Source organism: Lissotriton vulgaris, chromosome 12 (assembly GCF_964263255.1).
Source record: "Lissotriton vulgaris chromosome 12, aLisVul1.2, whole genome shotgun sequence".
Classification (NCBI taxonomy): domain Eukaryota; kingdom Metazoa; phylum Chordata; class Amphibia; order Caudata; family Salamandridae; genus Lissotriton; species Lissotriton vulgaris.
In genome coordinates this window covers 734,227,185-734,250,231 of record NC_141700.1, presented here as the reverse complement: position 1 = coordinate 734,250,231, position 23,047 = coordinate 734,227,185, and the positions used below count along the sequence as shown (strand labels likewise).

At 41.4% G+C, this 23,047-nt stretch overlaps 1 protein-coding gene across 1 annotated transcript in view; it reads left to right on the top strand.

Annotated features, from left to right (window-relative positions):
* Positions 1-23,047, top strand: part of LOC147678438 (retinal guanylyl cyclase 2-like) — a 276,991-nt gene that overhangs the window by 201,564 nt on the left and 52,380 nt on the right. The window contains exons 9-12 of the mRNA XM_086946580.1: positions 7,490-7,666; positions 12,505-12,661; positions 19,435-19,584; positions 20,155-20,303. Coding sequence (XP_086802706.1) covers positions 7,490-7,666; positions 12,505-12,661; positions 19,435-19,584; positions 20,155-20,303 — 633 coding nt within the window. The remainder of the gene's footprint in view (positions 1-7,489; positions 7,667-12,504; positions 12,662-19,434; positions 19,585-20,154; positions 20,304-23,047) is intronic.

Sequence of the window (23,047 nt, the reverse complement as noted above, 5' to 3'; positions counted from 1 at the left end):
CATGTGAAAAGAATGCAATTGTAACATAATTCATTCATTGTGACAAATATTCAAACAATGATACAAATAAAGTGTTGTCGTGCGTCGACGTTTCGGTCCCTCGTTGGTTAAGACAAATCCATAGGACCATCATCAGGACTAGTTGCACATATATATCAACAACCTCCAGCCGGAGGTGAAGAAGTCTATGATGGATAAAGTTGTTCAAACAATACAAACGACTTTCAAATATGTCTCCAATCGGCGTTTCAAGTGAGATAATCAATCCAACAGCGACTAGATCACTAGCAACGGAAATAGGCATAACAGTCCTTATTCCAGTCAGTTATGATACGAATTCCAAACAACTTCCAAATAAATTTCAGGTTGGCGTCTTAGATGTAATCATTGATCCAGAAGCAGCGACTTAATCACTAGCAATGGAAAAGAAACATCCGTGTCTTTCTCTCAGTCTCTCGTAATGCGAGTGCCGATCCCGGCTACTTCTGCATTTCCCTAGCAGAACGGCAACGTTGCCTATATTGTGTAGTATTTTTTGTTGCCATAAAAAACTTGTGATAAAGACAAAATAAAATAACAGTTCCATACTGTAATCTTCCTTGCTGCTTTATGAGTATATGATCACTATGGTGACTGATATTTATTGAAGAATATTGTGAAAATAATTCCTACGGGGACAAATTGTTATTGTGTTATGACACAGATGTCTGCACTACTCTTCAGGTATAACACAAGCCCTGTATGTGAGAGGATTTCAGGCATTGAGGTAGGTGCACATACAGTACAGCGATCTTTACAAGAGCAACATATGCCAGTCCCACAATACTACTTGTAGTTCACGCGCAGGGGTGGCTTATTTCAGTGCCATTTCTCCAGGCACTAGTGCACATGAGTATGTACCAAGACAAGGGTTGAAAAGAGAGAAAAGATGATAACTCGAGAAGAGAGAAAGAAAGAAAGGGGCTGAAAAAGAAGTGAAAAAGGGAGAAACACAAATAAGTATTGGCAAAGCCAATAGGTAAGATTTGTTATTTAGAATGTACATACTAATTCTTCGTTTTGTTAAAAAACTGTCTTGAAAGAGAACCCTACTGCTGGGTTGTATTTTATTTAGTTGTACACAATATGTTAGAGTTGTTTGTTATATGCATGCACACGTATGACGTTGAAATTGTAAGACTTTTAAATGGAATTGGAAAAAAATTGCTGCATAGGTATATACAGCTGCAAAAAAAATAGTGCTCACAAAGCTGCAATTAAAATATGCTCACTGGCCTCCGAGCTTGGAACAGCCTACTAGCTGACCTATTTTACCTGGCTTGGCACCGTATGGAAAGATTCACACCTTCTTTCAAACTTGCTCTGACATACTGCAAGCATAAATCACCAACCACTCACGAGGTGCTTCCAATTGCGCATGCGCAAATAATGTAACAAATAAAACCCCATTTTAGTTCAGTTGTATATTGCAGCTGCTATTAGTATTATAATCAGAATGATTCACCCATTCAAAATGGAACCCAAGTCTGCCATTTTGCAGAGACCTTATGGTGCTGCACAGCCACATACCTCTATAGCAGAAGCTTATAACATCTTCGACCCCTACTTTCGGCATACCACATAGTACACTGTGTGTGTCTTTATTAAGCAAGCAATATATTACTTTCACTGGAATAAATCTGTACAGGGAAACAATAATTATGTAAATGAGATGGATTTACTTGCACTTAATATAAATGTGCTTATCCTGAAAATGAGCAAGAATCTACCTCTCCTGGAAAAATGTTGAACACCCCTGAAATAAAACTGCATGAGGATGGCAGCTGGTGCCACAGGGATATTAGGTAATGCAACGTGTAGGAAGACAGAAAAACCTAGAAGGAGGCAATATTTAAAACAATTGGGGAAACTGTCTTTAGAACTTTGTGTGTAGATAAGGACTCCTATAGCATGGGGGTGGGCAATGTAGGGTCAAGGAGAGCCAGATCCATGCCAGGTTTTTCAGGATGTTCACATTATCTGAGTTCACTGTTTTACATGGGCAGTGATTGGCCAGAACCTTTCCCATAGGAGCGGATTGCTAAATAGTTTAAGTAGACATAGCAAAATAGTTCTCGTAAATGTGGAAGAGATAGGACGCGAAGCTTGATCTGTAAATTTTACCCTTGGTCTTTCGGATATCATTGGATCAGATTAATTCAATGTAAACCTCATGAAAAAGACTACAGTTTGATTTTAGTTGAAGCACATGAGGGGGGCAATGCTTCATCCTGGATTTTATGAAGCGGGCACCCCCATTTCCTTTTTAGTAAGGTCCCCATCAAACGTGCTGTTAGCCTTGTAGGTATGGCAGGCGAGTTAGCATGGGTAGGCATGTTAGATTAGAAAGGTGTGGTAGGTAAATATGGTGGGTTTAGTTAGTAAGTATAGTAGGGTAGATACAGTAGGTTAGATACAGGTAAGGTATGGTAAGTTAGGTGTGATATGTAGGAATGTTAGATAGGTATGGTTGGTTAGGGGAAACATCCTTTACAACGGAACCGTTACAACGCGGTACCGTTACAATGCAGAATTCACAACGAAAGTCTTTACAACGACTTTCGCTGGAGGGGGCTCTAGGATAGGGGATAGTTTAATTTACTATCCAACACCTTCCCTACTATCCACGGGGACTGGAGTTGGAATAGTAAATTAAACTATTCACTATCCAGCACCCCCCAACGCAAGTCGTTGTAACGACTTGCGTTGTTAAACCTGCATCGTAAAGGTACGCTTTGTAACGGTACGCGTTGTACCGTCATACATCCGTTGGTTAGGTATGATATGGCAAGCACGCCAGTAGTTAAAGAGGAATCTCCAAAAGCCCCATTTATGAGAGATTGTATGTTGTTTGGTCTACATTGTGTGTTGCTGTGTATAGTGTGCAATTGTGAAATGAGGACATACTCTACAGCCAAAGCTGTCTGTAGCCAAAATTATATCTTCAAGAAAGAATGTCATACACAGGTGCCCGAAGATAAATTTACGTTATAAGAGGTGAACTTGAATGGCATACACAGCAAAACATTTAATTGTAGATACTTCTAACAGGGACAAGTATTTTTATTACATCTGTAGAAAGCATATATTTTTACTTTGTGGCAAAAATAGCAATAAATCCCAAAATATCATATCCATCCTGGAAAGTAAAACAAATGAGAAGGCAATTGCAATTAGAGATTAGCACTGTGCCTCTGTGGAAGGCTAGAGCAACTCAATAACACATACTCCTTAAACAAAAAAAGCCTAAAATCAGCAATTACAATATTGTCATGTAAGCAGAGATTAGAATTAGAAGCTGTGCGTCATGTTGCATCTGCAGTCTTACAAAAGGACCACTTGATGCCCCACCACCAAAATCTAATGGAAGCACATATGGGACAATGTACCATTCATTTAATACCATGACCTTGATGCATAAACCGATCTGCTAATGGTAGACCATAGAAAACGCGTGACTGAAGGATGCTGATTCAAAGTCCTCTCTCGTTGTACTTCTTATGTACTCTTTTCAAGATTTGGTAACATGAAGTGTTGCAGACAACTAAAGTTGACTATAGTTAGAACTAAAAATAAAAGGAGACAAAGAGATGAATAGGCGTAATAGGCAAAGACAAGCTATAAACGAGTGGATTCAAGAGGGAAAATGGGAAAATGCAGTAAACAAAATGTTGTATAAACAAAAAAATGAAAATTAGGATTAAAATGGATAGGGCAGCACACAAGAAAACTAAAAAGGGTGAAATTGAAGACACAGAATCAGCAGAAAAGGTCCATTTAGGGGAAAGATGGAAAAAGAGAGACTGCATGTAAAAATGATTCCAAAACCTGAAAGAAGGGTGTGCACTTGAATATCGATCCAAGAATATTGATAGGACAATACTGAGGACAAAATATCGCAAAACAAAATCGGCAGGTAAGTATGTATAGATTTTCTTTACCTAATTCCATATATATGTACCTACACGATACATATATCTTCAAGGTACGTAGGTGTGGAGTTCAGAGTAGTTAATTTATGCTTCTCTATTTGCACTTACCTTTCGATATTTCGTCCCTTGATATTTTGTCCTCGATATTTTTGTACCACAATATTCTGGGGGTTAATATTCAGTAGTTCAATAGAAAAGAGGGGATAAAGAAATACAGTTAAAAAGAAGGGAAAGAAGAAGAAACAGCAGCAACATCAACTGGCCTTTTGCATTGCAGTTTAAAATGAGTGAGGTGCCTCCCTATGTTAATGTACCTTCCACAAGCTTTGTGTGTAACTTGTAAGTCAATGGTACCCATCTTAGTGATAGGCGTAAATATGTGGGCAAGTTCAACAGGCATTTGTGAGTAATGTGAAGCCACAGTTCCTAATCCTAATCTGAAAAATCATTGGCTAAATAGAACTACAGCAGATTTTGTGTCTGTATGTGTGTTCACATGTCTGTATCTGCATGTGTGTGAGAGAGACATATCTAGTCTCAGAAGAAATTGATTAATCTAAATGGGTGAATGAATGTTTATGCTGAGATGTGTGTCTAACCTCACATCCACGCATTTGATCTATGTGTATGCGGATAACATAATTATTTCTGCGACGGATATTCTGGGATGGCTAGACCTGATACAGGGAATTTTCGCCAGTTTCGAATGGATTTCTGGCTTAGCCATAAATGAATCAAAATTTAATCAAAATTGAACGCCTTCTTCTTCCAAGAACAACCACGCCCTGACAGAATCAATCTTGGATGCTCTCCCTTCCTGTAGCACGACGCACGGTTAAATATTTGGGTATCAATATATACATCGCTCCCATACAGACGTGTTGGAGGGTAACCTCATTAAGGCTATTAGGGGAATACACTCACAAGTAGCTCTTTGGACCACGTTGCCTCTCTCAGCAATGGGCCGTGTGGCAGTGTCTAAGATGGTGATACTTCCACGGCTCATTTATTATTTTACTAATTTACTGATTATAGTACTACCTCCAATTATTTTTAACACACTAGACACTATGCTATCAGATCTTATCTGGGGAATGAGTCGTCGTAGAGTAAGCCTCAAGAAATTACAAATAGACACAAAGGGAGGGGGCCTGGGCGCACCGGATTTCCGAGCCTACTATTATGCGAGCAAACTACAGTGGCTGTCCTACTGGATGGCGGGACGTTACTTACAAAAGATTGGTTTCACTATAAAAAATATTGAACAGGTACTGCTACACGGATGTATGACATCACAATGCATGCTTTTACATCGCATGCTTTTACATCGCAAGTTGTACAACGCATGCCTTTACAACGCAGAGTGTTAAGGGGTGCTGGATAGTGAATAGTTTAATTTACTATTCCAACTCCAGTCCCCGTGGATAGTAGGGAAGGTGTTAGATAGTAAATTAAATCTATTCCCTATCCTAGAGCGTCCCCCAGCGCAATGCTTTGTAATGGTTTGCGTTGTAAAGGTTGCGATGTAAAGGCACTGCGTGGTAAAAGTTACGTTGTAAAGGATGTTTCCCCTGCTACACACACTGTTATTGCTGCAAAGCAAAATCTCCTTGGTATTACCACCTTTACTACAAACCGCACTGACATACTGGAAGAAAGCTCTGAAATACACATTTAGCTGCAACCCCTGTGCAGGTAACATCCCTTATAGTGAGGATCCCACTATTGAATGATAGGCTCACAAAATATAAACTCAGACCATGGCTAGATGTAGTGGTGTGTACGGTAGGAGTACTCTTTAATGGGGAGATTGTAATTGACCACGACAATTTTGTACGAAAAGCAGGGCACCAAGCACTCTATATATGGTACACGTTGCACTAATACAATATGTTAAGAAACACGGGCCTCCTCACTGGGAAGAACCCAAGATGCATGAATTAGTTAAATCACCATACTATATGGGGCAGGGAAGCCACCTTATCAAATGGCTATATTTGAGCATTCGGGCTTACGTTAAGCTGCCCCTTGATGCCCTTTGGGCTCAATGGGTGGCTGATGTGGGAAGGGACTTCTCTGATAGGGAATGGGCAGATATTTTGGAACATCCAAGGAAGGTGTCCTGTAATGTCAAGTTTAAGTTCATACAATACATGGTCCTACACAGAGCTTATCTTATGCCACATCGATTACAGAGGATGTACCCGAACATGGCACATCAATGTCCCAGATGCAAAATGACAGCGGCGGACTTAATACATATGCTGTGGGCATGCCCGTGTCTCTGAGACTTCTGAGGAGGGTTTAAATGAATATTTGAGGAGACTAACCATAGAAGGCTCGGTGCTGGAGTGCTTGTTGGGCTTCCGTAAGTGTAGGACTCCACAGAAGGTCCAGCTCCGCTTCCTTGATCTGGCCCTTATAGTGGCCAAGAGATCTATTACCATGCGCTGGAAATCAGCGAAACCCCATTCAATATACACATGGCACAGCAAACTAACGAGATCGGGTGGAGCTGAAAGCGCTGCCCTGTGCAGAGAGGAGGCCCGTGGGCTAAGGAAAAATCTGATATTCCTGGATTGGGACACAATGCTAAAAGCCCTTAAAGGCACTAACACTGAGGACATTTCTGATACTCCGAACACACAGTAGACACTGGTGAAGAGGTGATGTATATGGCTCTCACATAGTGGATAGGGAGAGGGCCAGTGCACAAACATGCGCAAAGGAATGACAGCAAAACTTTGGGACGCAATGGGAATTTATGTTGTGAAAGAGAATGCCAGAGCCTGTGGGGTTGGGGGAGGAGTGGGCGGGAGGGTGTTACAAGTTAAGTTTGTGATTATTGTATATACATACTGGTGTCACAGCACTCAATTATATTGGAGATGGATACCTGCGGTATTGCTGCACAATAGACCAAGCATGAGGTTATGATTATAATGTACGCAATGCCAACTTGAATAATATAAATGAACAAAGGCTTAAACATGTTGGACTGTAATAGAAATATGTGGAAAATCAATAAAGTATGTTTTGAAAAAAAAGATGTATGTCTAACCTAACAGCTGCAGGAACCAGTTTTAATAAAATAGATCTGTGAGTCCCCTCTTGGCCCCAGTCTATAGGCCTAGTAAAATCTCCACACCAGCAGTGCATTGTCTCTACATGATACCTCTCAACAGAGCCCTACAGTTAGAAAGAGGAAAAAAAATCTAATTGAAACATATACCCATAAAATCCCAAAACGTATCACCAAAGATCACCCTTACTCTGCGCTCCTCAGACCTGCCATAACTATGACTGACCCATCTTTCAATCTTAATGTGTCCTTTGCCTTCAATCTGCTGCTTTAATGTTTTCCACAGGGTCTTGGGTACCTCTTCCTGGCTGGGAGATTCCTTATTTATTTCAAGAACTCCCTCCACAGACCAAAGTACCCTTTGATGATCCTCTCTGCCACCAGAGTTAAGCTTGGCTTTCTGCTTTCTAACCTCTTTGCCACACTTGCTTCCCAGCTGCGGGACCTGAGGCACGAGAACGTCAACCTGTACCTGGGCTTCTTCCATGACTGCGGCATTTTTGCCATCGTGTCAGAACACTGCTCCCGCGGCAGCCTTGAGGACCTCATCCGCAACGACGACATGAAGCTGGACTGGATGTTCAAGTCCTCCCTCCTGCTTGACCTCATCAAGGTGACATCATAAGACATTCTTCTTTTTTCCTTTATGGGCCCCTCCACTCATGTTCAGTCCCAAACCGGGTCTTCCTACAGTAGGTGGACTGTGGCCTAAAGAGAAACAAGGGATTAGTGGCTCATCTGGTAATTTCCTTAAATGTCTTCTAAAGTCTTTTGCTGTTGGGTAAGAAAGGTGGTATTGACCTCGGAAACACTATTTCCCACAATCCCAGCCAGCCCCCGCTTTCTTCCTGTTTTCTTTACGGACCCCTCCACTCATGTGCAGTCCCAAACCGGGTCATTAGTGGACTGTAATGAACCCTGTAGTTGCCTCAGTTTTCCACAGGTCCATTTCAGTTGGTCAAAGCTGCTGAAATTAACAGGGGAGGGGTAACTCTTCGTAATTTTGCGGAATAGAAGGTGTTTGTGGAACTCAATAAACACTTGAATCGCCAGTGTTGGTATTTACCAGTGATACCTCATGCCCCTCTGCTGCACTTGTGATCAGGCCCCAAATATGGTACCCGTCGGCCGTACATGTGATCTTTTTTATAAGTCAGGGTCTCTTCCGAGGTGCAAGCCAGCAAGTTTAGACCGACTAGCAGAGCGATGTTGGTGGCTGCGTATGGGCATCAGTACAATGGTAGCCTCTGGGTCTTTTGGCAAAAATCCTTGAAAAGGTATCCAAGTCCTACTTTTAGAGTTAGGCTGGAGGTGTACACTCTGGCACTTATCCAAGGACCCTAGAACCTTAGGGACACCATGTGGGCGTCAGCACACATTCCAGGGGAACCCACCTGCATGGTCCAGTGCAAATCCAGTTGAAATTTGTCATCTGGTTCCTCAGGATGGTGGGCTTCTTGCAGCTTTTCGCGTCCCTGTAGCTTAACAGGAGGTTAGCCAACTAGCCCTTGGTGTACACTCTTCTCCCCTGGCCTCAAGTGGAAGCAGGTCCTGCCTTGGGGTTACTCTCCGCAGTTTAGAGTAGGTGCAGTCTTTTTTTCTGAAGTTCTTAGGGGTTAGCAGGTGAAGTCCTTCTTCTGTCTTCCTCAGGGCAAGCAGTGTTCTCAATAAGGTAAACACCGGCGCCACTTTTATGCCTGGCACTAGCTTGTGGGTTGGTTGAGTCTCCCTGTCCAATAGTTTAAAAAAATCCCTGGGGCAACCCTACCCACTGATATCACGTCCTGGAGGTTTGTCCTTGAACAATCCACCAGCGCCCTACTCTGCCAAAATCCAACATTGCAGAATCTTTCTTCTGCTGGTCACAGCTCTGGGCACACCCCTGAGGCATGGCTAGTGAAATGAGGAACTCCCCCACCAAACAATTCCTGAAACAGGTTTTCCCCCCACTGGCTATGGTGCCATTCAAGCTACTTGGACAATGGTGAGGTCAGGCCTAGGTGTGAGTTACATCTGTCTGTGAACAGGAATGCCCTTTGAAGCTTGTTCAATTAGTGGGCACACCCACCAGGCCATCCTCCCTTTTCTGGGAGTCATATCTCCCAGCAGTCTTGCCAGGTGAGAGCTGGGGGTTATCTCTGGAAGGGTTATTGAAAGCACTAGGCAGTAAAATGGCAACTTTCCAAAAGTGTATTTTCAAAATAATAATTTAAAATCCGACTTGACCATCAGATTGGATTTTCATTCCTATTCATTTGCGGCCTTGAACCATGTTTCTAGTTTTTCCCAAAACAAAGTTATGCATTGTAAGAGATTATCATGTAACCAAGTGCTTCTCTATGGGAGAGCCATCCTTTCCACTGTGGAAACATCTTTGGAGATTGTTCACTGCCAAGGCATATGAAACATACTTAAAAACACATGTCCTGCTTTTTAAATACCATGCACCCTGCTCTCTGAGCATTTAGGTCCTACTTTAGGGGCGTCTTACCATGATTGAAAAGGAAGGTTTAGGCCTGTGCAAAGGTTAATTTTGCCAGGTCAAATTTGCCATTTGGAAACTGCACACTCAGGCTGAAGTTGCAGGCCTGAAGACATTCTTTGCCCTTTCACTTTAGTGGTAGCACAATTTGTGCCCCAGTCACTAGTGACATTTAACGTACAGGTCCTGGGTGCAAAGAGTACCATAAACAAGGGATTTATAGTATGCTAAATGTTAATACGTTAAATGTGGCAATCCACTAAAATCTAGCAAATAGTGTGGGTGTTTAACCACAGAAAAAGGGCATTCTCTTACAAATGACTTCAACAATGTGTACCCTTGATTAGGATGCTTATATGCTGCCATTATGGGTTCAGCTTGGGTTAATGGGCACCTTTCATAGCCTTTTATCTTGGAAAATGGAACAAGGCAAGAGGTGTTCTGATAATGCGGCTCCCATGGATTTCCCAATGGCACAAGAAGCTATCTACGTATGAATATGATATCCTTCTATATATTGCGGCCCGTGCTTTGTCTGTTGAAATAATTCAGTTTTAAGCTGTTCTGAAAACATTTCGCATTTAGGATCCGTTAACATAAATAGATTTAGCATCATAACACCTAAGCTACTTGGGTGTTGCAAGAAAATAAGTAAATCTTGTACTATATGTGAAGGTCATAGCCTACAGGGTCATAATAAGATATTTGAGAGGTCGCCTCACTCAAAACTTATCAGGGCATGCTGCAACACACTGGAGTAGGACAGCACCACCCAGTTGCCTCAACCAAAGGGATGTCCATTATGACATAAACTCTATTTAGGCACCTGACATATGGCAGGATGTAGACAAAATAGGTTCCATAGATTGCGTCTACCTGAAGCCCGTAGTTTCCCCAAATTGGGTGTCTGTCATAAGTGATGTCCCTTTCCATGAGAGCATAGTCTTTGTTTTTCTGCATGTAACTCGTGCTATGCGGATAGGGAGTTCTTTGACCCTGATGAAGACATTTGACCATTTTTGGCACTATTGTTAATTGAAGCATGTTGATATTCTCGAGTGGTTAGGTGAACCACTATATTCTGCCCTTAAAGCACAACTCTGATTTTAACCTATACCGGGGGTACCCATTAATAATGGAATCTCATTTGGGTATACCCCTTGTTAATTTTTAGCTTTTGATCTGGAACGGTGAATTTGTCGTGTAAAAAAATATCTAAGAGCTCCCAATTTTATTAGGATGAGTCCACTGGAGTGGTACTGTCCTACTCCAGCGTGAGAGGTCGCCTATGTTGAAGCATGCCATGATAAGTTATGGGTGAGGCCACCTCTCAAATATCTTATTATGCCCCTGTAGTCTTTGACCTTCACATATAGGACAAGATTTACTTGTTTCCTGTAGCACCCAGCATAGGTGTTATGATGTTGTAATCAAGAGGATGTACTTTCATTCTTTTCCCTCTTTACTCTCCCATGGGGACTGGGGAGATAAATCATTGTAACTCTTATGAGCCTGAGATCAAACAGTGGCCAATTATCTGCCTTTCATATAGTAACTAGGGTTTTTTTGCTTTTTAGCATCAAACCGCCCGATTCATCAAACAAAATTGCGCTCGCAAAGGGCCAGATTCTGAGAATCTGGCCCTTTGCGAGTGCGATTTTTGCATTTGGGATTCAGCATCCCAAATTCAAAAATCGCTAATTGCGATCTCGCAATTTTGCGAGGAATTACATTTAAGGAATCTCTATTTGAGATTCCTTAAATGCAATTCATCATCCAAATTTTTTTTGCGAATTTGCAATTTCTGGCCGCAATTTACCGCGAGGTCAGACCTCGTGGTAAATTGAGAAAACTCAGAAAAATGCATTTAAATGCATTTTTCTGAGTTGCATGTTACACACACACATGTCCTTTGGACATGTGTGTGTGCAACACCTGTGTAAAATTTCATTTGAGGTGTGCTACAGGGTGTCCTTTGGACACCCCTGGCACCCTTCAAATCGCTATCTTATTTGCGATTAGCAAATTGCTAATCGCAAATAAGGAATACTCCCCATTCATTCCTATGGGCCTTTTGGCCCATAGGAATGAATGGGGAGTTATTCCTTATTTGCAATTAGCAATTTGCTAATCGCAAATAAGGAATATGTAGGAATCGCATTTCTTTATGCAATTTCTACATGAATCCCGTTTTGCGAGTCCTTAATAGCGATTCGCTATGAATCGCTATTAGGGGCTTGCAAAACGGGAGAATGATGAATTAGGCTGTATATCTTGACAAATAGCGAACAATTCAGACTCCTATTGAATTTGTCGCATGCAAAGCTGTAACTGCCAGACTGACTACGTGGTAAATGTTTTTATTTTTGAGGTTGAAGTATAAGGGCCAGTTTCAGCTGCCCTTCTCAGTGGCTAGAAACATTTGCACTGCTACAAGGGGACTTGCAGGGCAGCTGGTGGAATGGCACCACTTGGTGATTCCTCTACTGAGCTGTATATTTACCAGTGATTGCCACTCTCCTGATTCCTCACTCACGGACACCCCACACCATTTCCCATGGCGCCCTACAACACTTCTTACTGGGTGAGACCCTTGGAGGGCTGCTGCTGTGACAATCTGCTGCTTTAATCCTAGAGCAAGAAATCATCAGAGGAATGGTAGGCCAGGTTTTTCCACTACAACTCTGTGAATCAGGTACAGTCAGGAAAGTCCAAGTCCAAATGCATCTGACTTTTTCAGAATGTGCAATGATACTAAAAACATTACCCATCCCTAATCTCTACCTGCTATATATCAAATTTTTTTTTAAATCTTGTATTTAAATTGCTGTACTGTGTGTTTTTTTTATCAGACATGCTTCGTCATTATGGATTTTGGTGCTGTAATTTTGTTTGTCACCTATTTCCTTTCTGAATATGTAGAGCTTGGTATAAATTATGCTGATCGCATCTCCCTTTTGCCCTGGCAGGGTCTAAAGTATCTTCACCATCGGGAGATCGTACATGGACGACTGAAGTCCAGGAACTGCGTAGTCGATGGGCGATTTGTCCTAAAGGTGACCGACCATGGTTATAATGAACTGCTGGATGCTCAACGAGTGTACCATATGGAAGCAAGGCCTGAAGGTGATTGAGTGTAGGGATCAGAGGCCAACTGTGTCTGATTCACTTTGGGCTAAAGTGTCCTACATGTCCAGTTATTCTGGCTTTCCTACTCTTACCGCCCTTCTTCCAACTTCCCATAGCTCATTCCCAGAATGTTTTCCCTTCATCTCTACTTGAGTTCTTGTAATTCTTCCAGTACATCACTTGATTCGTCTGTCCATCTTCATCCATGGGTTGCAGTCTTTCTTTTGAGCCATCGCCATGTGGATGCCTCAAAATATCGTAAACAAATAACATACTATAAGAAGTTACATAAAAATGTGGAAGGCTATGTCTGATAAGATATTGTTGGTGACTTTATATGACATGGAAAAGTGGGACAACAGTGGGTGACAATAAGATGCATGCATTACACAGAGACAAGTTGATTAGAATGTTTCTGTTTCATGGTAAACAGTGGGACACCGTGAATCGCACTGGATCCAAGGGACGCCAGGTGCGCGTAAACAGATATCAGGGAGAGCTAGATCATTATAGAGAATACTTATAAAGCATAATTTACAAAAGGTGTTTTCCCTGGCTGTTGGCCTTTGTGGAGGGTTACATGGAGACTAGGGGTGGCTGAAATTAAAATTTTTCCCAAGAAGCTCAAAACCTTTGCAAAGTTTTCAGAGGTTGCAAAGTTTTGACAGAACAAAAAGTTACTGAATTGGTTGGAGGCTGGAGTCCTTACTTTGGAATACAGCTAATTTACTTTTAGTCATTTCTGCTCTTTATTTCCTATTTGGAGAATACCATAAATTGGCGACGCGGATGGGATGGCGACCACAGTTTGTTTTTAGATTTTGTTTAAAAGTGTTGAAATTATTTCCTTGACTTAAATCGTCTGGGAGCCTGTTCCAGAGATAAACTCCAAGAGAACTTAGTCATCTTCTTCCCTTAGTTTGAGAGTTATGGAAACTTTCATCATTAGAGTAAAGAACCCAAGGTGGTTAACATGTGGTAATCTTGCTTTGCAGTTTTATATGTGCATTATAAAAACAGAATTAAGTATATGGACATTCACTGATATGATGCTATGCAGCATTGTATAAATGCTGGCTGAAATCATAGTCCATCCAATCAAAGGCCAGTAAGAAATCAAGCAGGATCTCTATTCCGGGCACAGTCATTGATAGCTTCAAGAATGCTATCTACAACATTTACAAAGGTAGTATTGTTCAGGGTGTAATCTTGATTGATTGAAATCAAGGATTGAAACCATAGCCATCAGAGAGGAGCAAAACATTTAGAAGATTTTAATCAAAGCACATGGATGCGATATATTTACAATAATATGTCGCATTGCTGTGTTCTCCCCTGCACTGGCACACAATGGGCTGCCATGTGCCGACACACGCACCCTTGCACCATGGTGCAAGGATGCCTGCATCATGGTGATGATTGTTTATGTGCAGGAAGGTTTCCCTTCCCGAACATAAACAATCTGAAATGGCATTTTACAACTTCTATGTGTGCTGCATTAGCACACATAGAACTTGCAAATTGTAATTTTTCTAATGATTATTTATGTACAGGAAGGGACACCTTCCTGTCCTTAAATAATCCCCTGAGGTGATTTCCTCCTTCTATGTGTGCTGCAAAGTGCAGCATGCATAGTAAGAGGAAAGAAACAAGGAAATATTAATGCATTTCTCCTCGTTTTGCCTCCCTACACCTCCCCTGGGGTGGCGTATCATTCAAACACATTTCCAGGTTTTCGATTTTTCGTAAATCTGGAAATGTGTCAGGTTCCATGGGTGTTGCGTGGGTACACCCACAGTAACACTCATGGAACGCCCCTGATCCAGCGCTCGGATTGAAAAACTGTCTCATAAACGCTACCTAACACCTCAATGCTCACCATTAAACATCAAACACATATTCAGGCCCATAACACCAATGAGACAATTTCTGAGCAACTGAATCAGGTGATTTGATTAATCAATCTATTCACAAAATATTTACATTATTATATACAACTGCAGTTTATCTTTCTTAAACATGATATTAAACATATTATCACCCTTAAATGAATTCACTTAAGGCGATTGGATCAACTGATGGAAACTAGACCATGAATAAACAAGACCAGCTTGTCTTTTCAAATCTAATTTTTATTATCTTTATTTTTCATAAGGAAAAAGCATTTACGTTTTTGATTCTTTATTTTATTAGCAAATAAGTAAGCAGCATTTAATAAAGAAATGAAATTAAGACTGACATATCAAAGCAAGCTAAGAAACATGAATTATTAGCAAAATACCAGATTCCTTTCCCTAAATCTATTTCCCTAACTATTTCTCTCTTCGCCTGAAAAGGAAAAATCATTTAAAGTCGGCTGTCCTTACATGCGCCAAAGGTCCATCAGCATGTCACGACACTCAGGAATCGGAAAGTAATAGTTTTTTCCTTGCTCATTGTGTCAGACTTTATACCTTTCTTTCTAGCTAAACTTTCTACATTTTACATTCTTTCATGGAAATCCGTGCTTTTCATTGGCTGTCCTGTGTCAGTCCACGATAAAGTTGTTAGGTCATGTCCGACTCTTGACCAAATCCAGGCTTTACATAAGCCCTATTGTCTTTTAATTCAGCTTCCTCAAGAAAGTAACTTTCCTCGAGTTTTGTACATTTCACTTCCTAACCTTGGCTGGCATATCAAGTTCCTGTCCTTGGGTCATCTTTCCATGAGCACATTCAACACGACCAAAGAGGCTGCTTTTTAATTCACGATGACAATGCAGCAAAATTCTTCTCAGCTGCGCATGTGTGAAAAGTTCACTCTGCACAAGCTTTTGCGTCTGCAGCTCTGTCAGCCATATTTTCTGAACCATCTTTTAGGCCTCACTTCGGAAACTATTATTAAACAAACACAAGACATCAATTAATTAAAGAATTTAGACCCATTCTGTTACCCTCCCCCTTTACTAATTAACCCTGTTAATTATGTTACCTAGCTGAAGCACACATAGGCAGCATCATAATTACTTCTCCTTTTCGTATAGCAGGAACTTCATGAGCTTTCATCACAAAAGACATAACATAAGCACATAAATAAGCACATACCATTAGTTTTACTGCCGCGTTTAATACTGACAAAGACAATAGACAAGGTTAGTTTATTATTCTTTCTTTGCGTTTGCAACATAGAGCACATTAGTTTATCCCGCGTGTAATGATAAATGCATTCTTAAACTGAGTTGATTAATAATTTCACCACAAGCTTTTAATTTGGTTACTTTGTTATTGAGAGATTAACTTCACAAGTTTGAACAAAATGTTGTTCTTCACCTTGCTCCATCACCCCTTTCACGCAAAGTGCTGTGTGTGAAGGGACCGTATTTAAAAGGACAGGAAAAGCCATGCAGGGTGGCTTTTCCTGTCCTTGTAAATATCGGCAGGAAAATGCACCGCCGGCGCGTCACGAAAAGTGATGCACCGGCGCCTCAGGGGATTGAAAAAAAACCTCTGAGTGCTCTGTTAGATTCTTAATAAGTTGTGCGAGATGCTCTCAAAATCCATTTGAGAAGCTAGAGACCCATCAAAAACAGTTGGCAGGGATCTATGACAAACTATAAAAGTTTAGGGGGACCCTTGAAAAATTATCAGCGTTTACAGTGATTATGGACCCACCTAAGAGATGATAAAGCATATATGGTCATGTGGATTCATGAAAAACCATGCGTAGGATGACAGGTCCTGAATAACCATTAGAGGTACCAGAGGTACTCATACCACACTGAAAGTTTAGAGGAGACTGTAGGAAATCGGCTTTTTCTACACGGTCAGCCCTGATGTTTGCAGTTTGTTGGACTGTGTGTTTTTGCTGGCTTTAGGTCTTTCTGCACTTTAACCCTGCTAACCATTTGTAAATTGCCTGAGCTCGCCCTTTTAACATAGTTGAACTGGCATATTCCTAATGCTATATTTGGAATGCAGTACCTATTGTGACATCTACTACAGTGACAGTGCAAACATGGCTGCAGGCCTACCATTGTAGCCTGTCTGTAGCAGTGCAGAAATTGCAATTTGGATATGTAAGGATTTAATATTAAACATGTTTTACGAAGACTAGCACCCAAAAGCTATTTACAAGGTAGTAAGGCTGGCTAGCCCACAGAGAACATCAAAGTGCAGATTAAAATACTAATACAGTGCCTCAGGAATGGGACTAGCTAGTTTAATATCTAACCCTATAGATTGAAGTACATTGATCAAATCAGAAATTGAATAAATATTCAAAACAAAAGCACCTATGATTAGTCTGCTATCTGTAAATCAAAGACTAGATCTAGTCTTTGATTTACAGATAGCAGACTAATCATAGGTGCTTTTGTTTTGAATATTTATTCAATTTCTGATTTGATCAATGTACTTCAATCTATAGGTCTAGGACCATTGTTTGTTTATATCTCTAGTTACCCAGGTCCATACCTTAAGGGTCACCCCATTTTTGTAATAGTTTAATATCTAAACAACTGTTTTTAATAGGTATTAAAAATCCAATTGAATAGTGAATTTGGATTTTAATTAATATTAAGGAACATAAACCTTTAGAAAGTTACCTTTTCCCTGCCTGAAGTTCCTGGAGCCTAATATGCATTGGCGTTCCAGCTTTTCCCAGCCAGTGATGAGCATTTGAATACATGTGAAAAAGTGTTAAATACCACAGGAGGAAACAATAGACTAACCCGAATCTTCAGGGGAGGGATGACCCCTCTGAACTTCACAGAATATGTAGAGTGAGGCGGGGGCCTTTTTCTGACAGCATAGTGTCAAATCCTACTTGACAGTTCTACTGGGCTGTGTGTAACACTTGAAAGAGATTGAACAGGATGCAGACCACTGTCTGTTTGCTGAAGGACAATGCTTTAGCCTTCCAGACTGCTATCTTTGAGTTTTACCTATACTAGTTGGGGCATTCCTGAAAGGGAGAGAACAGGATGCAGGACAATTCTCGTGTAGCCACTGCCTGGTCGTTAAAGTACCTGCTTCAAACTGGAGTTTAGTGTTAGATGTGGGAGGAGATTAGAATTACAATATTACACTACACCCTCCACTCTCCTGACCTCAGAGGCCACGTTTATTGTGGTTGAAGACTTTTGCCATCTTAACATTTCTCAAAGTGCCCAGGGATGGCACCAGGAACTTTATCCCCCATTGGTTAGTGTACAACAAAGAGTAATTTCCACTTACTAGCTAGTGCCATGCGCAAGTGTTGCACCTCCAGCCCCCTCCTTCAGAATACATTGCTGAGCCTCGACCAGCCGTATGTCACTTGAAAAGAGCCCTGCAGGACTGGATGTGCTCTTTATACCTAGAAATAAGAAGTGGACTCAAGCTACAGGGATACAGAAAGCTACAGGAGGCCTTTCTTGCAACTGCCAAGCTACCCAGTTGTAACTGGACCTAAACGTAATCTCCTGTTGGCCTCTGCGTGACACCCTGTAAATGTTTAAGTGCTTCCCCTGAGGTCCTGGGGGTGGGGGTGGGGGGCTTATAAAGTGAACTCCAGTTGCACACTGGGATTTTAAAGGACTGAGTCAGTAAGTAAAATCTTTGACCAAGACGAACATGGTTGGTGTATCCGACCCACGCTCCATCGCAGCCAGTCTAAAATTGTGCCTAAGATGTGGTCAACCATGACCATTGACTATCATTAGCACTTTGGGGATTCTTGGCGCTATACCTACTTAAAATCTTAAAAATTCAAATCTTTAGTTCCCATTATTGGATTTTTTTGTTATTGTGTTTATAACATTTTACAACATTTTTCTGATTTGGTCTAGGAGTTTTATTGTTTTAAATGTTGACTTTATTTCTGCTTTAGTACTGCATAAATACTTTACACGTTGCCCTAGGTTAAGCCTCTCAGCTCTATACCTTAGCTACCACAGGGTTGAGCTGATGTTAATATAGTGACTTTGAGGGTTTGCTCTGAAAGGGTTGTGATTATTCCTTGAGGTGGGTAGTCACCCACCCTAAATAATAATCACATTTCTTACAGAGACCATTAAAAACATTGTGATCCATTATCAAATAGGAACTCCCATAAGGATTTGTCCCAAAAATAAGGAGTGAAAGGGATCAGTGGAAGAAAAGCCAGTAGCTTTTGGAAGGGTCAATTAAAACCATGATCAGAGGAGGGGATCATGATGAGGCCTTTAGATGTTAAGCAATCTCTGAAAAACAGAAATCCGATGGACTCTAAACCATAAGAGGTAAGAGCATTATACAAATAACCACAAGACCTGGAAAGGATCCATGAAAAACTGCAACAGATCAGAGGGTTTCTTAAAAAACATTGAATGCTAGGAAACTCTAAAAATACAGAAGTTGGCAGAGGGATAAAAAAAAACACACAAGAAGCCAAAGAGATCCATGAAGAACAAAATGGCACGTCTACTGCTACTAGGAAAGAGACCAAACATATCCAACCTATACTATAAGAAAGGTCAATGAGACTCAAAGGGTAGTCAACAAGTTTATTGGAATCTATAAAACTGCGTCTTTATTTCTTTACTGGATTGTAGTACACCTTAGGATGTCATTGACTCAATAGAACACATAGATTCTTAAAAGGTGACTGTCAGCAAGAATGCCAAATTCTTCTGGTTTGCCCAGTTCACAACAAATGCTAGTTAGCCTCCTGTCTGCAAGGCTAGTATTCCTCTAGAGCTACACAAATTTAGGAGGACCTGTAGATGTCTACTTTGAATATTTTTTGTAAAAAATGGTGTTATTGCCCCACAGATCTCTTCTGGACAGCCCCAGAGATGCTTCGAGATCCTATCATGGAACGTAAGGGAAGCTACAGAGGGGACATCTACAGCGTTGGAATAATTATGCAGGAAGTGATCATTCGTGGAACTCCATACTGTATGCTGGAGCTGCCGGTGGCAGGTACCCCACTGTTACAGTTTTGGTTTGTGCTGGTATTGACGTGTGTGTATGCTTCTGAGTGCAGGGGATCAACCGCCTACAAATGATGTATCCACAGTATCTTGAGTGTTTCACACATCTGGGATGCAGTGTCTCCTTTTACTCCGTTATTAGAACCTACAAACAGCTTTGCTAATGCACCACAATCTTATCAGGTAGCACCAAAGCTGTTTGGGTACCTCCACCCACATACAGTTCTGTATTTGACACACTCACCTCTGCCAGTGAACATCTATGCATACCTATAGCACCAATTCTGAGGGACATCGCATAAGGGGGTACTTTACGTATGCCCAAACATTTCAAGCAAATAATCCTCTATGTATTTGGAAGAATTCGTTGAACTGGGGCTTGTAAAAAGACAATATAAAGAAGTGAGAGTCTGATGCCTTCTCACTCAGCATTGTACATCAAACCTGTTCTAGTACTGGATTATAAATGTAAGTTCAAACTCCATGATCGTGCAATCTTTCTTTCTGCAGTTGTGGACGTGATGAAAGGTCTCTCTTTCTTTCCCTGTATGCTCTTTAGAAATTATCAAGAAAGTCCAGAGGCCCCCTCCTCTCTGCCGACCCTCTGTGTCAGTGGACCAGGCTCCCTTGGAGTGTGTACAGCTGATGAAGCAATGCTGGAGTGAACAGCCAGAACGACGGCCCACTGTTGACGAAATCTTCGACCAGGTGAGAGGGCCATACCAAAGATCCCACTATTGATTAGATCTGTAACTGGGATCTGCCAAAGGTATGCCAAAGATGAGCAAGTTATTTACCTTCAGTGTAGGGAATTTGCCCTTTCTGCAGGGTCACTCATGATTTTTTTGCCTTCTGCTGGGCCATACATTTTTGCTGGCTGTAGAACTCTGTGCACTTTACTCCTGGTAACCAGTCATAAAATGCCTTTGATCCCCCTTTCAACATGGTAAAAGTGACATACCCGATTGGCATATTTAACTTCACTACAGTGACTGTGCAAACAAGACTGCAGACCTAGCATTTGTAGCCTGGCTTTTTCAGTTTTAAAGTGCAAATTTAACCTGTAAAAAAACCACCCATTTTGCCATGTCAAAACCTTCCTTTTAAACATTTAAAAGTCACTTCTATGTCAGCCTTAATGCCCATAAGGCAGAGTGCATGGCATTTAAAAGTAGAATATGTAGTAGTTTATTGTTAAACATCAAGAACGGGATACAAGACAATTCTTGTGTATCCACTGTCTGGTTGTTGAAGTACCTTTTTCAAAATGGATATTAGTGTTCGATATGGGGGGACACTAGCATTATCATAGCACACTTCCGCACATGCCCAGTCCTCACTGCCCAAGTTTAGTGTGGCTGAAGACATCTGCCATCTTGAAAATACCCAAAGTGGATAGGGTTGGCCCTGTGTTCTTTTACCCCATTGGTTAGGGCATGCCAAGAAGTCATTCCCACCTATTAACTTGTGCCAGGCATAAATGTGGCATCTTCAGGGACCATCTTCCGAACACTCCTGGATCTGAAGAAAATTAGAAGAGGACTGAACTTGCTGTCTGCAACCTGAGAAGAGCCCTGCAAGGAATGGACCTACTAGCTATTGTATGTAGGACATAAAAGTGGACTCCAAGTGCCATAAGGTTGGCCGTCTGTTAAAGCTACAAGAACACAACCGGCTACAAGAGGCTTTTGCTCCCAACTGCCAAACTGACCATGGTACTGGACCAGACTCCACTGTTGGCCTATTTCTAGCACCTTGTGAATCTCTAAGTGCATCCCCTGTGCCCTGTAGGCTTTATAAGTGTACCCCTATGGTGGATTGGAACCAAATGGACTAAAAGAGAAGATCAAATATTTGACCAGGACGAACCTGATTGGTATATCTGACCGCATTCCATTGTGGTCAGTATCAAATTATGCCTAGGTCCCTGTCTACCATGACAATTGACTATCATTGGCACTTTATGCTTCTTGGCATTATTCCTACTTTCAAAAACTTGAAAAATTCATATCCCTGGTTCCCCTTATTGGATTTTGCCATTTGTTTAATAAATGTAACTTAGTTTCTTATTGGTTTTGGTATTTCTATTGTTTTTGAATTTTACTTTTATTTGACTGTTTTTGTACTGTATAAGTACTTTAAACATTGCCCTAAGTTAAGCCTGTTTCCTCTGTCCCATAGCTACTGGGGGTTGAGCCCAGGGTAATTAACTAAATTTAGGGGTCCACCCTGACAAGGGTTGTTAGTTTTGCTTGAGGTGACTAGTTACTCACTCCAAAGAATCATCTGATTTCTTACATTCAGTAATGCTCTTTCGGAATGATACGCTGTTTAAATGTAGATTCCTCACCATGTGAATCTACCCAGGTGCTAGACTGGAACTGAAAACCATTTTTAAAATCTCCCACATGCTGGCAGGTGCTGCCATGGGACTCCATGATGACTCTGTCCCACTTCTGGAAGTAATGACACATAATTGCCTAAAGGTGCCACGCATGCAGGTTTTGCGACAGGTCATTTCTGTGCCCTCAGACACACAGAGACTGACAAATTAGGACGGTGTGCAAATTCCAACTTGGAATATAGTAACTTACATGAAGTCGGCTCTAAAGAATGGAGTGGAGAGCGGATGGTGAAGAATCTACAGCTGGAGTATCCAATAGAAAGAGTGTCACCTACTACTAACTACAGATTCCTCACCTTTTCAATAGATATCAAAAGAGTGCCCTCATAATGGTGGAGAGTGTGAGGAGTAGATTTCACATCAGCTTGGACCTGCTGGACTGAGCTGGTAAAATGTCCCCTGCGGCGGACCAGAGAGTCAACACGATAGGGCCCAATGAAGGTATGCATGGATACCCATGTGTCAGCTTCACAGATGTCTAACATAGGATTCCCTCCAGCCAGGACTGTAGTTGCAAACTTTGCTCTGATGGAATGACCCTGAAGGAACTCAGGAGCCTCTGCCTTGGTCAAAGCTTAGCACAGCTATAGGTCCTTTCCTAAACTGACTTTCCTTTCTTTGCACCAGTGTTGTCCTCCTGGTGCTTCCTTCTTCTATCAGTATATAAACTAAGTGCCCACTTGGTATCTATTTGCTGTCCCTCTCCCTATTACAGGGATGTGGTAGGAAGAAGACTGCAGGGAGCTTGATGGAGTGCCCCACATAAAAAAGTGACACCACTTTCTGTAGCAGGGATTCCCAAGTCTGAAGCACCAGTTTGTCAGGAAAAAGTTGTTATAGAGTGGTTGGACAGACAAGACCAGCAACTCACTGACATAACATGCATAAGTGATGGTAATAAGAAAAAAATGTCTTGGGGCCAAAAGTCTCACAGTGTATTTGAGAGATTAATTAAATTAAGCACCCAATGCAGCATAATAAAATGACATGTGGGAAAGATCTATGAGAGCTATTTTAAGTAATGCACTGGTGACTTGAATAAACAGGC